Raw genomic sequence first — 16,261 nt, 5'->3', positions numbered from 1 at the left:
TTGCTGTTAACGTTAGAACCGTTTGTTAAAAGTAGTTTAACAATTTCAGTATGCTTATTCTCAATAGCATCACAAAGTAAAACATATCCTCCTTTCCATGCTTGTGAATAAGATAGTCCAAAATAAGTCAGTATCTCCCTAGCTCTTTCTAGGTTCCCTTCACGAACTGCATTTATTAACGTGTAGCTTGGATCAATATAGTCCATGGTAAAAGTAGTGCTCAATTTGCATCCGTTTTTCTCTCAAATCTGTCTTCTATGTTGTTTCTCCGTTTAAGTTTTAGTTTTGGTTTTCCTGTAAGTATTTATATGTATTACAATAGTAAAATTTAAATTAGTCAGGTACGTACCGAGAGCGGGATAAGTAGCAAGAAGAGAGAAAACGTAAGAGCCAAGGTCTGTAGAATAGACAGGTTGCCTGGTAACTCTCGATCAATCAGAAAATGCCAAAGTGATGTCATTCAGCATGCCCGTTTAAATTAATACGAGTTACATGGTTCGTATATTATATGAAATATGCAACTATATCGCTATCACGCCAGNAAAATATATTAGNATCAATCAATCGCTCGTGAAAAGTTAAAAATAATTAAAAGCCCGATACGAGCAGTAAATACGGGATGTGCGTGTATAAATATAAGTCTTTATTCCAAAAACACATACGTTTCGGTCCTCAAATTTGGACCTTCTTCAGTGTAATAAACATTCAATTAAAAAACAATTTAGATCACAACATCACATTTACTTTATATTTTTGTGATGTTGTGATCTAAATTGTTTTTTAATTGAATGTTTATTACACTGAAGAAGGTCCAAATTTGAGGACCGAAACGTATGTGTTTTTGGAATAAAGACTTATATTTATACACGCACATCCCGTATTTACTGCTCGTATCGGCCTTTTAATTATTTTTAAAATATATAAGCTTCATAGGTGCAAATGATGTTGTTTGGCATGCTGAGTGACGAAGCAATATGGCCGCCCCCATCGGACGCTTTGGTTGCNATTTGTTACCAGGCACGTGTCTATTCTACAGACCTTGCGTAAGAGCAGCGTCCTCAGTTTTGGCTCTCTTATGGCTTTCGCACATAAAACTTGAGACCATAAGACGTAGCCGTAAGAAAATTGACTAATCAGAATGTAATAATTGTAACCACAAGCCGTATAATATTTCTGGAGTATGTGAGTGAGGAATAATCATATTCTTCATTTCCCGCCATTTTCTTGCCACGCACGTGGTCATCGCCGTTTTACAAGGGTACGTTCGGGGTGCGCGCTATCAGCGCTGTTGCATCATTCTATCTTTATTGCTAATTAGATGTAAAACAAAGACAGAATAACGCAATAGCGCTGATAGCGCGCTCCCCGAACGCAGCCCAAGTTTTACGGCCGTTTTGGCCTGGTTTATGCGGGCAATAACTGTTTAACTTATGCCGGAACCGGTAGAGTTTAATTATAGGATTTCAATGCTTCTGTTTTATACAAAATTGCCGAAAGCGTATAAACAGAAGTATTGAAATCCTATAGTTAAACTTTACCCCAGTTCCGGCATAAAAAGTTAACAGTTATTGCCCGCATAAACCAGGCCGAAACGGTCGTAAAACTTATAAAACGGTGATGACCACGTGCGCGACAAAGAAACGGCGGGAAATAAAGAATGATTATTAATAAATTACTTTATTGTTTTACATACCTTTAACACCAACAACGCGTTAGAAAAAGGAGCAAGAACAAGCGGGCTCGACGACTCCTAAACGCGCGAACGTTACAGGATTTTTTGTGTGAATAAGCCGTTGAGTCGCGATGATGACACAAACTCGTGCTGACCACTTCAGGAGCAGAACGGATTCTGGCGATTTGAGTAACCGCCAGTGTTCATCACAGTTTTACCTTCCTTACAGCAGTGGAAGGGATGCGCACAACAGCAGCGAGTTTATATGCAGGTAGAATTCGTTGCTGTTGCGCGCATCCCTTCCATCTATTCAGCATGCTGTAGTAAAGAGCTGTCTACAATGGAGACCCTTAAGGAAGCCAAAACTGTGAACACTGGTCTAGTTTCCACCGAAGCATTACTTCACACCAAATGCGTCGTAGAATCAAATTCAAGTCGATGGAAACCTGTCAAATTGTGCTGATTTCACTTCCGCTTTGATCTATAAGTACTCTACTTCCAATGGAAACGGAACACTAAATTTAATTTGTACCGGAGTGAAACTGAATTGAGGGTTTCGGTGGAAACTAGACCTATGATCGCCTTGTGGGAGATAGATTTAAATTCGAGATTACACTCGAATTAATTTTTTCGAGTCTCGATTCAGTTCACCCGATCAATCGATAAACTCGATTGAAAGGAACCGGCCCGGAAAAATCCTTAAGGTGATGAGCGGATTCGAACTCGAGATTTCCGGAGTTCGCAGCCCCTGCACTCAGGCCGCGAGACCACCGGGCCGGTCATATCTTACAATACTATGCCGCCATTACTTTCGAACGTAAATTTCCACGAGTCACAAAGACATCACGCCATGAAAGCATGGGGTGCTTTCCAACTACGTACACAGGCGACACTGTGTTACACAGTGTCCATTAGTGTGAGAAAGAGCATATCAGTGTGTTTCACTCACACTAGTTGAAGACATTTTCTTAACATGGCAAAGGTAGGGAACGCGCAGTCTATATATTATACGTCTATGGTTGCCATTAGGTTTGTTTTTTTTTTCCTGAACTGGCTGCACCAGTCTATCTTTTTTTTCTAATATGTATAAAAAAAGATAGACTGTGAACTAGTGCAGTCAGTTCAGGGGAAAAAAAAAACAAACCTATTATTTTGTTTGCATCAAAGGAGACGGTTGTTTTCTGGCTTCTCTTCGCTTCTAACAATAAATTCAACAAGCACCATTTTTTTTTAAATAAAAAACTAACTACTAATTTTCTATTTTTATACATGTACTTATTTATATTTATTTTTTTAATAGATTTTTTTTTTTTATATAAATCGCTGATTTTAAACATACAAACGACGAAGTTAAACACACCAATCGCACCACACATTCACGTGGAAAAATCAAAATATATAAATGAAAATTCACACTTATATACATACATTTTATACATAAAATATAAAATATAACAATATTCGAGTACCAAATTGAATAAAAAAAATTATTTCTTATAAATTTCCGTTTCCATTAGAGAGAGAGCTATCTTTAAGTGCTTGCATTGTCCTTATAGCAAAATCATATTACACTCGAACTTCCCGAAACGCATACTTCCCCTATTCCCTCGCTCTTTACCTCACCCATACGCAAAAATTTACTTGATATAAATTTATCTCGCGCTAGCGTTGTAGTTGTAATCATACTTGTTGTTAGTGGTGAGAAAAGTGATGAAGGAGAAAATTTTTTGAAACGTTTTTGAGGGTGGATTTGTGTAAGTATACGTTTTGGAAGGTTCGACTGTAATTGTTTATACAATTTAAAATTAATAATACAAAGCACAATTAAAACATAATATTAAAACATAAACATACATTCGACACAATTCGATATATATCGGCATTATTACTTTCAAAAAACTTTAAAAAAAAAAAACCAAGATTTTAATATAGTTAATAATCTCGAGAAAGAAAAATCTCTCGGTACACAGTCTCGGTGTAAGTACAAATTGTAATACTGCTCAGATTTGCCTCAGAGAGAGAGAATTATAGTATAATAACAAGATATATATATATATATATAAGGCCTTACGAGCCATTCGCAGGATGTTTGAGTAGAAACTGTGTTTGTGTATATGTATATATACATACACATGTAACGAATTCAACTTGTAAATTTTTACAAGTGAGTGTTTTTTGAGTTGAAAACTCAATTCTATAGTATAATACTTATTGCAATATTATAAATGAGTTTTTATATATAATAATAATATATAGTTTAACGATCTTTCGAAAGATTCAAAGAATCTATTATGTCGGCCGTTTGCGACTGTTGCTTCTTATGGATCGTTGTCATGTCCAGCATTCCGCTAAAATCAGATTTAATGCTCGATATCGTGAGATCCTCCGTTCCTTGATAATCGCCCGGTCTGACGAGTTTCGTCGACGAGTCGGTCTGCTGCGCGTCCAATTTCTTTCGCTCGCTCGTGTAATCATCGATGGTTGCTGTTGAAAAGTTTCGACAGGTTTCCGACGTAACGGCGGCAGTTTTGAAGGGCGACGGTACCGCGTCAACGGTGACGAATTCGTTGCCCGGTTTGCGTTCGTTGCCCTCGACGTCTTTTGCCGGTGAGATCTTGCCGAGAGGACCGAACAGATTCGCGATGTTACGCATATACGTGGACGGCGAGGACGAGGATGAGGTGCGCGTGAAGTCCGTGATAGAGAAACCAGACAGTTTTGCCAGATCGGCACTGGAGAAGTTCGCCAATTTGGTCAAATCCGAGAACTTGGTGATCTGCTGGGTGATATCCGTCAATGGGAAGTCGGGATTTGTCGACGGTCGGATTTTGGGAACGGCGCTGTCGCCGGTCAGCGGATTCGGCAGTTTTGAGAAATCCGCTGGCGCAAAATCGTAGTCGCACTTCGTGTTCTTCACCGATACCGTGAGCTCGCCCGACTGGAAGCTAGGTATGATATCCGGCGACATGTGCTTGGAACTTATGACCGCGTTGCCATCTTTTATCTGAGTGATGGACGCGGGATCGTTGGGACCTATGTTGCTGTCCTTCTTGATGCCGTCTCGAGAAGTAGACGGTTGCAATACGAACGGTTTGGATGTTGGAGTGATTATAGCGCCGCCGTCCGGTTTGAAGTTGACCGGGGCGAGAAAGACCGCGTTACCGGCTGTGAGACCTACACCCGGCGGAACAGGCGGTCCAAGCGAATCCGAGGACGGCACCAAGGGAAATTTCATGGCTAGGAACTCGGGTGCGTTGCCATCATCCGAACCCGGGCAAATCATTTCTCTGATCACGTCCCAATAAGATCCGTTCGATCTGTTACGACCGGGCAGCTTAGACGCCAGAGAACACTATCGACATCAAATCATGTTTTTGTAAGTTAATGGTTCGAATTTGATTTTTTATTTACATTCAATATCTCAATCGTAATGTATACTCACTCTTAAACGTTCGAGATACGTTGTGTTGCCGTTAAAGTTGGCGGTAAAATCAATGCCGCCTTCGCTCTTATAATATTCTATACATCTTCTCTACAAAACAAAGTAAATACAAAAAGTCAATCATTCGTCTTCCGAATTTCTGTGATCCTTTTTAGATTTGTTTTGTGAACAGATTTTATATATATATATATTATAATATTATATATATATATATTATATATTTATATAATATATATAATATTATAATTATTATACTATTTATAATATTATATATATTATATATATAATATATATTATATATATCGGATTAAATACGTACAATTTCTTCCAAAGTATCTTGAGCAAGAAAATGCTCCTGTGACAATGTGTAACTTAAAAGCATGGGTCGAGGATACTCGTGAGGCCTGTTTTCAGGAGGTGGCAAAGACCAAAAGACATTGAAATTGGATTCGTAACAATTGCCATCCATGTTGTAAGGAGCTATGAAAGTTAGAAATATATAAATTAAAAAACAATTTTCACAACGCAAATCAAGAAAACTTCTGCTCAATTGGCACAATATGAAATACTCACCCCTTCTCAGCAAACTTTCAAAGCTTACTTACAGCATATCAATCCCACGCACGGTGTGTATCCGTTATCACTAGGCCCTTTCATTTTAATTTGATAATCCAATTGAGAGTCCACATCCCTCAACGATGGTGACGCGTGAGAACGCGGATGAGAGTGATACCAGCCTACAAGTGTAACTCGCTTCCATTCCATGGCTCTTGCAATTTCAGCTTCCACAGCTGCCGCGGCTGATTTATCCTTGCCGGAGTATCGGCACGGAAATGCGCAAGTTATAGAGAGATCTACACAATAACAAGTAAGATCCAACCACAACATTTCTCCTTTTTGTGTGCTTAGACTAAAACAGTTGTGCGCTTTGTTGTGCAATTATATGTGCAGTTTACAGGACACACGTACTGTGTGAATTGATGTCCCAATGTCCGCCCAGATAGCCGCAGACTTCCTTGTCCGTTAAATGGCAATGCAGATCAACCAGTAAAGCTGCGGTGGTCGTGACGGTCACCAGAAACGGCTGTATCTTTCCGAGCGTGCTGAACGACGTCAGTTCCACCATTGTGCTCATATCCCTGCAAAGAGAAACAAACATTGGCGCAATTCTAACAAACAAAGATGCAGATCCTTTTGTTCGCAAACTCACATGGCGTGACTTCGTATCCCCAGATTGGCGTGTTTCACCGGCACTCGCACTATCTGGATCGGCGGACTGGTTTGGACCTTCTCGCCACCCTCCTCCGCGGTTTCGACCGGTGTCGTTTCCATAATATTTCAATTTTTTTTTTATTATTTCCTTTAAAAAAGTAAACCAGACGCGTACGGTGGGAAAAAATTCTCCGCACATGTATTCTTGATCTTTTTAGACCAAAAAAAGTCTAATACAAACTACTCGTTAGATGAATTCTCATCTATTGCGACGTGGACATCGCGTTTCGCGAATTCTCAAACAACAAACTCTCCGAACTTTCCGCAAACAAAATAAAAAACATAAACAACCTCGATGAAAATTGCTCAACCCAGCTCAACCTGACGCAACCGTATGTGTACATGACAGTAGAGAACATATATGTAATACACACACACACACACATACAAACGGTGTTGACATATCGCTCCGTGTGTGTGGGGAGAGACAAAAAAAAAGAACACGCGCGCGCGTTCTCACGAACGGGGGGGGGGTACGACCAATCGGAATCGCTCTCGAAAGTGTAAAGAGCCGTCTACAATGGAGAGTTGTAGGCCGTAATAGTAAGAAATTGACAAATCACAATCGATTATTCTTCTGTACTTTGTCTGTGATTGGTCAATTTCTTACTATTACGGCCTACAACTCTCCATTGTAGACGGTCCTTAAGGCCTGTTCTACAATACAGTCGTAAGCCGTAAGTCGTAAGAAATTGACCAATCACAATCGATTATTCTTCTGTAATTGGTCTGTGATTGGTCAATTTCTTACGACTTACGGCTTACGACAGTATTGTAGAACAGGCCTAAAGCCCGTGTCAACACCGCGCGCTCGTTTCAAATTCCGGAATCGTAAAAAAAAAAAAAAAATTGCGAACCAACCAATCGGAATTGAGCTGGTCAAAAGCTGAAACTCGCGTCATTGGTTCTCGAGAGAGTTTTCCGCAAGTTCTCGGAGGACACGCGCCCCAGGCCGGGCATCCGAAAGCCGGAATCCGTCCGTTGTTTCAATTGGTCTCGCGGTGAGAGTGTCCTCGGAGAAGCCAGTTTCCCACTGGTGTGGCATCTGCTCGCACCGAAGTCTTCGCGGGCGGGGGGTTTTTAGTTTTCGAGCAATTTCGATATCATCACATCGGCCAGCGAGCGAGCGAGCGAGTCTGTGTGCGTGCGTCGTCGGACGCGCGTTTGTCTCTCTCTCTGCATGTGGGGAGAGCGTAAAAACGCACAATCCTCCGGACGGTGCGATGCGATGTTGACGTTTGATTTATCATCGCGATCGGTGCGGATTTTGCGTGCCGCGCGGATAATATGCCCGGTTCCGGTCTCCTCCTCGTGAACGACGGCGCGAGCGTGCGACGACGACGACTCCTCCCCCGTTGAATGCGGGTTACGTGAATCTCGTCTCGTCGGGACGAGACCCGGCAAAGACATGCGATCTTGAGCGAACGGGGCACAGCTGGGGCTTTGGGGGCAGCTCTCTTATGCGCGACGCGCCATATTGGTTCGCGAGAGTATCGTCCGAGTCGTTAGTACCCGTGTCGCGTAGATCGTATCGTTTCTTCTTCAACGAAGCGAATGAACTCAGTGTGACACAAGCTCCGACGATGGAGGAAACGAAGATTATTTATCACATGGACGACGAGGAAACGCCGTATCTGGTTAAGCTCAACATCTCGCCGGAGCGTGTAACCCTGGCCGACTTCAAAAACGTTTTGAATCGGCCGAATTACAAGTATTTCTTCAAGTCAATGGACGATGACTTCGGGTAAGTGTGTTGTTGTGTTCGGGATGACGAGGATCAGCGCGCCGGGGGTTGTCACCCCTTCGCGTTCGCTCGCACACACACGTAACGTCTCTTTTAATACATTTGTGTATATATTCGATTTTGTACTCGAGCACGACTCGTGTGAGAGAGAGAGAGAAAGAGAAAAAGAGAGAAAGAAAGAGAGAGAGAGAGAGAGAGAGAGAGAGAGAGAGTCATTGCCCCGACTCGCCGCTTCATTTACACAACATTTCGTATTTTTTTATGTACGTCTGTGCACATTTGCAATTTATCGGCGTCCGATTTTTGAACAAAAATATTTTTTAAATCTAGCGTATTTGAAACTTGATCGCGAAAAAGCTCCGCGAATTTTTTATTTCGCACAGAGAAACGGAGTTCGTTGTACAGAGAATCTTTTTTTTTTTTTTTTTTTGTGTCAAGTGTTAAGAGCTTTTTTTTTTATCGCCGATCTTTGATTTTGTAGACTTTAAACTGATTTGTGTTGACAACGACCGTGTATATTAAATTGCTTTTTTTTGTTGTTCCCCTGCCAGTGTGGTAAAGGAAGAGATTGTGGACGACGATGCTCACTTGCCATGCTTCAACGGTCGGGTTGTCTCTTGGGTAAGATAATATTTGATTTTTCTCTGTTAAACAAAGACTACTATCTTGTGTCGCTTGTTTGTTTTTCTTCGAAGAAATTTAGATACGTTTTTGTTACGTAACAAAGTGTTCGTTGGTTCATTAAGGAAAAAAAAAAAAATTTCGGTGTGTTATTTTGACAACAACAACAACACTTTGTGACAGTTGGTGTCGGCCGAAGGTAGTAACGTGTCGGACGGCGCATCCCAGTGTACGGACTCGATGGCGCACAGTGAAGCTAAACACGAACGTGTTGATCACATAACACCCGGACACGGTAACAGACCGACCGCTCCGCTCTCGCACGACGACACGTTGACAGAGACGGAAAGTATCATAAGCAGTCGACAGGGTCATCACTTGCACAAGAGCTCAAGGCATCATTCAGAAAAATATGAGAAATACAACAAATACAACGGTACGTTGCTGTTGTAGCTTTATTAAAGATTGTGTTGATTTCTTGTTTTTTTTTTTTTTTTTTTTTAAATTGTTGCTTTCACGTATCGTCTCTAAATTTATCCAGGACTTCGCATAAACGGCCATTCGAAACATCGCTCCGGTCACGGATACGAGACTGCTTCCATTTTGAGTTCGGATTTGGAAACGACGACGTTTCTGGAATCGGACGATGACGCGAGTAGTCGCATCACGTCGACAACAGGTCGACATACAAATATGAGCAGCGCGGTCGACAGAGGTACTTTAGGTGAGAGAAAATCGAGAAAGAACAATTTATAAATAGGAAAAAGAAATAATATTAGGTCTACCGGAAAGAGTTCTGTCCGTTTTTGGAAATAAAACAAAATACAAATTTTTCTTAATTTTTCAAAAATGGAGGATATACAAATTGCCCTCACGCTGGAAAGAAATTATTAATATAATAATGGCAATTTATATTATTTAATAAAGTTTATTGACGAGTTTAAGAAAAATTTGTATTTTGTTTTATTCCAAAAACGGACAGAACTTTCCGGTAGACCTAATGTATAAAATTTCTTTATATATTGAATTTCTCACGCAACGAGACACCCTGTGTGCGTACAAATGTCTCGGTGTTGTGTTTTGTTGTGGACACGCGGAAAATTTCTGAATGTTTCTTATCTTACAGATCGACGTAGACCGCAAAGAAGACGGCGTCACAGATTACCACCGATGTCTCGGACATCATCATTTAGTAGTATTACCGACAGTACAATGTCTTTAAATATTATAACTGTTTCATTAAACATGGACACCGTTAATTTTCTCGGTATCAGTATCGTCGGTCAAAGCAACAAAGGTGGAGATGGTGGAATATACGTCGGTTCAATAATGAAAGGGTTAGTATGTTCTTTGACTGATCCCGGTCTCGTTAACAAGCGTTATTTAGTCTTTAGAATATTTGATTAAAATCGAGGTTTTAATTGATTGATTTTTTTTTGATAAGTTTTGTAGAATATATATACAGGGTGTTTCAGAACTATGGGATCAAACTTCTAGGGGTTATTCAGTGCAACAGTAGAAAACATTTGAGTATAGGGACCCATGTCCGGAAAANTAGGGCCGTAGTGCGGTAGTGACACTTTTCCGGACATGGGTCCCTATACTCAAATGTTTTCTACTGTTGCACTGAATAACCCCTAGAAGTTTGATCCCATAGTTCTGAAACACCCTGTATATATATATATATATATTTATTTATTTATTTATTTATTTATTTATTTATTTATTTTTTGATAAGTTTTGTAGAATATATATATATCTATATATTTCGGAGCTATGTCACGTGATACACGTGACATTGCGAAGCGATTGATAACTTTCTCAACATAAACGATCTCTGTATCAATCACGTGTGAGAACAGAGACAATTTCATAGCTTTGCTTTCCGTTACATAGCCTGCCCGTGCGAAGCGTATAATTACATTATTTGTGTGCGATAAAAAACGATGTTATATTACATAACAAATTGACATGTATGTAAAACTTTCATGTTGTGATAAAAAATTTGTTTGAAATATAGGGGAGCGGTCGCTCTAGACGGTCGGATAGAACCTGGCGACATGATTCTTCAAGTCAACGATATTAATTTTGAAAACATGTCCAACGACGAGGCGGTGAGAATATTGCGCGAGGTGGTGCAAAAACCAGGGTATATATTTGATTCATAATAATTTCTTTAAAATAAATTGCGTATTTGTTTGTAAAACGTAATAATAAGTTTTTAAATATTATTGTTTCTTCTTTTTTTTTTTCAGACCAATAAAACTTGTAGTCGCGAAATGTTGGGACCCGAATCCGAAGGGTTATTTCACAATACCTCGTACGGAGCCGGTGCGTCCCATAGACCCCGGTGCGTGGGTAGCGCATACAGCTGCCATACGAGGCGAAGGTTTCCCACCTCGTCCACCAAGTGCCACTACATTAACTTCGACATCGAGCAGTCTCGCAAGCACACTGCCAGATACTGAACGTAAGTTTGTTTTTTGATTGTTTTATTTTTTGAGATCAAAAATTTTTAACAACAAATCAGTATATAGTTTTCTTACGAAGCAAGTTGTTGCCGCGAGTGAAATTGAATAAACAAATGAGATTAAACGTCATCCGAGACGACAATTTCTGTTTAACTTAAAATTGAATGGAAATATTTTTTTTTGATTCAGGACCTCTGGAAGAACTTCACTTGACCGTCAATACCGACATGCCGACGGTGGTACGAGCGATGGCTCGATCCGACTCCGGTTTAGAGATTCGCGATCGGATGTGGCTTAAAATAACCATTCCAAATGCATTTATAGGCGCGGACGTGGTAGATTGGTTGAACACGCACGTGGAGGGATTTATTGATCGGCGTGATGCCAGAAAATACGCTTCGCTCATGTTGAAGGCCGGTTTCATACGGCACACAGTGAACAAAATCACATTCTCCGAACAATGTTATTACATATTTGGTGATCTGTGTTCGGCCATGAGCAGCATGAAACTGGATTGTGATACAGTCGGTCCCTTGCCGCCGCCGAATGCCTGGGACATGCCTTATTCGGGAACATACGCGCCACACTCGGCGACGGGTTACAGCCCCATGCCATTTAATTTCACGAACGAGCCCACCGTCTACGGTTACAATCAGGAGGAGAGCGTGCACAGTGGTTCGGGTAATATCATCGATCAAAAATTTCATTTTCTATCACCTGCTAATATTAATGTACGCGCATAAAACACGTATCGAGAAAAGAATTGCTTCTTCTGATATTTGCTGATAACACAAAATTGATTCCTTCTTTGGTACACGTATCTCATGTGTATTTGTTATATGATATCGAACAGGTGGTAGCAGCGCGGGTAGCGAACGCATTTGCAAGGAGCCAATTCACGATCTAAAATCCTGTTCCTCGGCGTCGGAATCGGAGCTGCACAATCCGTCGGTGCCGTCAATGCCGAGCAAAAACTCCGGGAACGGAAACGGTTCGAACGGAAAGAGATCAAACGGGAGTCGCAGTCGTTCAAGCGGTTCCGAACAGTCCGTTCAGACGGGGACGGGATCAGGGAATCAGCAGAATCAACAAGACTTATCTGGTAGTAGACAGTCATTTCGCATTGCGATGGGAAATCCTTGTGAATTTTTTGTCGATGTTATGTAGATGTTGTAAATAGAAAAGATTTTTTTTTGTTTTTTTTTTTTAAATACACACACCCAGCACAACACACGCTCCACACAGGATACAGCTAAATGTTGTGAATGAATACTTTGAATAGAGATTTCATCCGTGTGAGCACGATAAGCTTTGTTCTTTTATACGCTTTGCAAAAAAAAGCGACAACTCAACGCCGACAAAAACTGTTTTTGCGTCAGAATTTTTCTCACATGTATCTTCACTCGATCGCAAATCTCTGACGAGATTATTATTATTATTATTACACGAAACTATATCGTGCACTCCTTGAAATTCATGCATGATTGCTTTCGCTTTTTCGTTGTACACGCGCGTTCAAAGTATTTATTCACTCTGTTTCTCTGATCTGACCGAAACAAATTTTCAATAAGTCCAAATTTCTTCATTTGTCTGTACGTATCTCTTTATTATGTATTTTTTTTTTTATCGTTTGCATATTATTATCGTTCGTTTTTGCATTGTTCATAAATCCAGTATTTTCTTATCAAGTTTACGTCTGTCTGGCAAGATTATTTTTTTAGATATTTTGCATGTAGCATATATGGTAATGTATATATATAATACTAATATAATTATATATTATATATAATATCGTTATATATGTAATAAGATTCAAATCGTGAGAGTAAAACACAAAAGAAGAGATGAACGTTCTTTTATTGCATTCAGTACTAGAATTTACGATATTTCGAAATTTCGTAAGTCAAAAAAATTCACGTCTTTTTACCTTTTCTCCTCTCTCACCACGTTAACAGTATATATATGTTATATTATATTACGTAAAAACAAAAAAAAAAACAAACTATAAAGCAGATATTTACATACGTATATATATACTCTTATCTAAAAACAATGATCTTTGATGACCGAACGAAGAAGAAAATTAAATTTTTCCAAAAAAATTGTCTTTTAGAGACAAAATAACGACAAAATGATTAGCATTTTTCTCTCTGCATGTGACGTATTCTACTATTCTTCTCTGAAACTTATTTATAATAATCATACATATGCTATATAATTACGTAGTACTTACGAGGGCATAACTGAAAGTGTCTCTTTGTTAAAAAAAAAAAAAAATAAAATAAGAAAAAACAAACAAAAAAAACACAAACAAAATGATTTTTGTTATCATACATGTGTACACGTCTATGCACGCTTCATAATTTATATGTGGTAATTATTTGATAAGCTTTAAAAAGCAGCACGGTCGCACAAGATACAGCACAAGATAGAGCACAAAAAAAAAAAAAAACATGTATGTAAATAACACGGTGTTACAACTTAAGTGAATGGTTCGATTATTTTATAAATTTTTACACGAAAATTTGCAACAATCTCTGTACATGCATGTAGTTAATACTTTTTGTGTAAGAAGGTATGTATAATTATATTAATGTTTTTTTTAATTGATTGCGTTTTAGGATTGTCTACGACAATGGGGCAGCTATTTCTTTAAAATCGGACAATATTATTTCTGAACATAAATCCAATGATTCACTTATTTTTATTATTATTATTTTTTTTTTTGTTATTTCGAGAGCGCACTCGGTATGTGACTTTCAAAAAACAGAGACACTTATGTCAGAGAGAGAATATCAAAAAAAAAAAACGTTCGTGTACAGAAATAGTTTTTTTTCGAGCTTGTTAACAATTGTTAAACTCGTTGTGGAAGCTTTTGCGGATGATCCGTGCGTGACAGAGTCACTTGTGCTTCATTACGAAACAGTTGAGAAGCAGCTAAGTAGTAGTATCGAAAAAAAAAAAACAAAAACTACTTCTTACGATTGTGTTATGCGACATTGTGTACCGGAATTCACATTCGAATTGTATATATATATATTATTATGCAAATTTTTACGCTCATATTAAACGTGCCATTTTAATCAATGTTAGAAATGTAGAGGAAACTGCGAGACTTTAATTTATACAGATGCTTGTGCACAGGGGGTGTGCGTAAGTTACTCGGATTATGTTTACCCCGTCATTGTCACACACACGTATATTTTAATATAATTATTACTTATACGATTTTTCTGTACGCTTTATTTAAGTTTTACTATATATTATATGTTACTTTATAAACGGCCGAAATGCGTTCTTTCTACTTGTGTCTTGCCATTGTGTAAACTTCATTCTTTTGCGGTTTAATATGCAAAAGGACAAAGACCTGTGTATGTTTTTGATACTGCTTTAATTTAAAAAAAAATTGTTTTAAAAAGGATTTCTCTTCTAATATATTATTATTATTTTTTTTTTATATTTAATATTGCCGTATTGTTGTTGAAGCACAGATGTTTCAGATTCGTTCACTTTCGTGCGCATTAATCGCTTTTTTTTTCTTCTCATTACTTTGTCGAACAATACGAAACAAAAAAATGGCAAGTGACACATATTTAATATTATCTATTTAATACCATGATTACTCGTATAGAGATCGGGAACATAATTAATAGTGGCAATGTGTTCAATGTTCCACCATCTGACAATACACTTCGAGACGTTAACGTCCAAGTATAGCTTCACGCATAGAAATCTTATTATATCCTACGTAATAATAATTTAATTTGCTAATTTAAATTAAATATTGTTTTTATCAAATAAATATATATATATATATATATTTATTTAATAAAATATATATATATATTTGTAAATGCATAAGTTGACTATTTGAATTTTAACAAAAAAAAAAAAAAAAATTCAAACATTTTGCACAAATAATCTGTTTGCTATACTCATCTTGAAGCTATATATTGGCAAAACAAATGTCATGCAATTTTCCTAGTTAAACAAGATTATGCTGAATATTTAATTAAGCAAGATTTTATATCGACTATAAATATAAAAATGATTTTATATCGACTATTAATTATTTTGTATAACATACAGATTTTGATCAATCGATTCGCAAAAATCTAACTTTTAATTTAAGCAGTATACAGTCAGCGCTACTGAGACTGTGTAATAATATTTTTTACGGAAAGTTGCATGCGAGACGTTCAACTAATACATAATTGAGCTCTAAACTCTCAATTATAATATACTTGAATATTTTATATATATATATGTATAAGCAAGATTGTATGTATACGAGTGACTTAACGATGTCATGTGACAATATCGACTATTATACAATCATTTATGTAAATTTCACGCAGTTTATGTTACAGACAGGTCGTGCAATACATTTGATAAATCTTTAACTTTTTGCCGTTTATTACAAAAAAAAAATATGCACAAACGAGAAAAACACGTATAAAACGAAAAGAGAATTTTTCAAAGAGAAGTTTCTCTTGAACTGTATTTTCTTTCTCCGCTTGTATCGCCTTCCTGTTCTGAGAGATTGAAAAAAAAAAAAAAAAAAGAAAAAAAAACTTCATTCCTCACTTTCTCTCTCTCTCTCTTTTTTTTTTTTTATCTTATATTTTATCGACATTGCATCGCTAGTATATTGTACGTTGCATCACCTCAGATATGTAACCGAGTCATTTTTGTGCCTTGTGCCGCGCTGGTGGTTGATGCAGGACGGCGTATGCACGAGGAGAGTCACACACAAACTAGTGATTTGGACAACAATAGCAGAGATGATATCTGTGAGTGTATCTTTTTTTTATTTTATCGTTTACACACACACTTAGCGCTCGCCGTTATTTTGTTTTATTTTATTTTATTTTATTTTTTTTGTCATTGTTCCGTCTCTCTGTTTTGTGCTCGATTTGTACGTGTCAGTAAGCTCGATCATTTGTACATATACTTCGGCTGAAGACAAATTTTGCAATATTTTCTAAGTGTTTTTTCTATATGTGTGTGTGTGTATCTAATTAGTATAATATTTATTA

At 38.0% G+C, this 16,261-nt stretch overlaps 2 protein-coding genes across 5 annotated transcripts in view; one reads left to right on the top strand and one right to left on the bottom strand.

Annotated features, from left to right (window-relative positions):
- Nucleotides 1-3,860: 3,860 nt before the first annotated feature.
- LOC109852805 lies at nucleotides 3,861-6,736 on the bottom strand. Its single transcript, XM_020424303.1, has 6 exons — nucleotides 6,325-6,736; nucleotides 6,084-6,253; nucleotides 5,720-5,968; nucleotides 5,434-5,594; nucleotides 5,115-5,204; nucleotides 3,861-5,024 (listed from the first exon to the last, which is right to left on the bottom strand). The coding sequence occupies exons 1-6, from the start codon at nucleotides 6,444-6,446 to the stop codon at nucleotides 3,930-3,932; spliced, it is 1,887 nt and encodes a 628-aa protein (XP_020279892.1). The 5' UTR covers nucleotides 6,447-6,736; the 3' UTR covers nucleotides 3,861-3,929.
- A 661-nt stretch (nucleotides 6,737-7,397) lies between these two features.
- LOC109852813 (segment polarity protein dishevelled homolog DVL-3) overlaps nucleotides 7,398-16,261 on the top strand; it is a 9,382-nt gene continuing 518 nt past the window's right edge. The window contains exons 1-10 of one of the 4 annotated variants that reach the window (XM_020424318.1): nucleotides 7,398-8,130; nucleotides 8,682-8,751; nucleotides 8,935-9,187; nucleotides 9,293-9,475; nucleotides 9,878-10,088; nucleotides 10,772-10,900; nucleotides 11,007-11,221; nucleotides 11,412-11,903; nucleotides 12,076-12,324; nucleotides 15,947-16,015. In XM_020424318.1, coding sequence (XP_020279907.1) covers nucleotides 7,847-8,130; nucleotides 8,682-8,751; nucleotides 8,935-9,187; nucleotides 9,293-9,475; nucleotides 9,878-10,088; nucleotides 10,772-10,900; nucleotides 11,007-11,221; nucleotides 11,412-11,903; nucleotides 12,076-12,324; nucleotides 15,947-16,015 — 2,155 coding nt within the window. In that variant the 5' untranslated portion in view covers nucleotides 7,398-7,846. Of the gene's footprint in view, nucleotides 8,131-8,681; nucleotides 8,752-8,934; nucleotides 9,188-9,292; nucleotides 9,476-9,877; nucleotides 10,089-10,771; nucleotides 10,901-11,006; nucleotides 11,222-11,411; nucleotides 11,904-12,075; nucleotides 12,325-13,843; nucleotides 14,448-15,933; nucleotides 16,016-16,261 lie in introns of those variants that run through there. The other 3 variants (XM_020424321.1, XM_020424320.1, XM_020424319.1) reach the window with 3 other exon arrangements.

Source organism: Pseudomyrmex gracilis, unplaced genomic scaffold (assembly GCF_002006095.1).
Source record: "Pseudomyrmex gracilis isolate BER0280 unplaced genomic scaffold, ASM200609v1 scaffold_36, whole genome shotgun sequence".
Taxonomy (NCBI): Eukaryota; Metazoa; Arthropoda; class Insecta; order Hymenoptera; family Formicidae; genus Pseudomyrmex; species Pseudomyrmex gracilis.
Note: the sequence above shows the minus strand (reverse complement) of the source record. Positions and strands in the feature narration are given on the sequence as shown.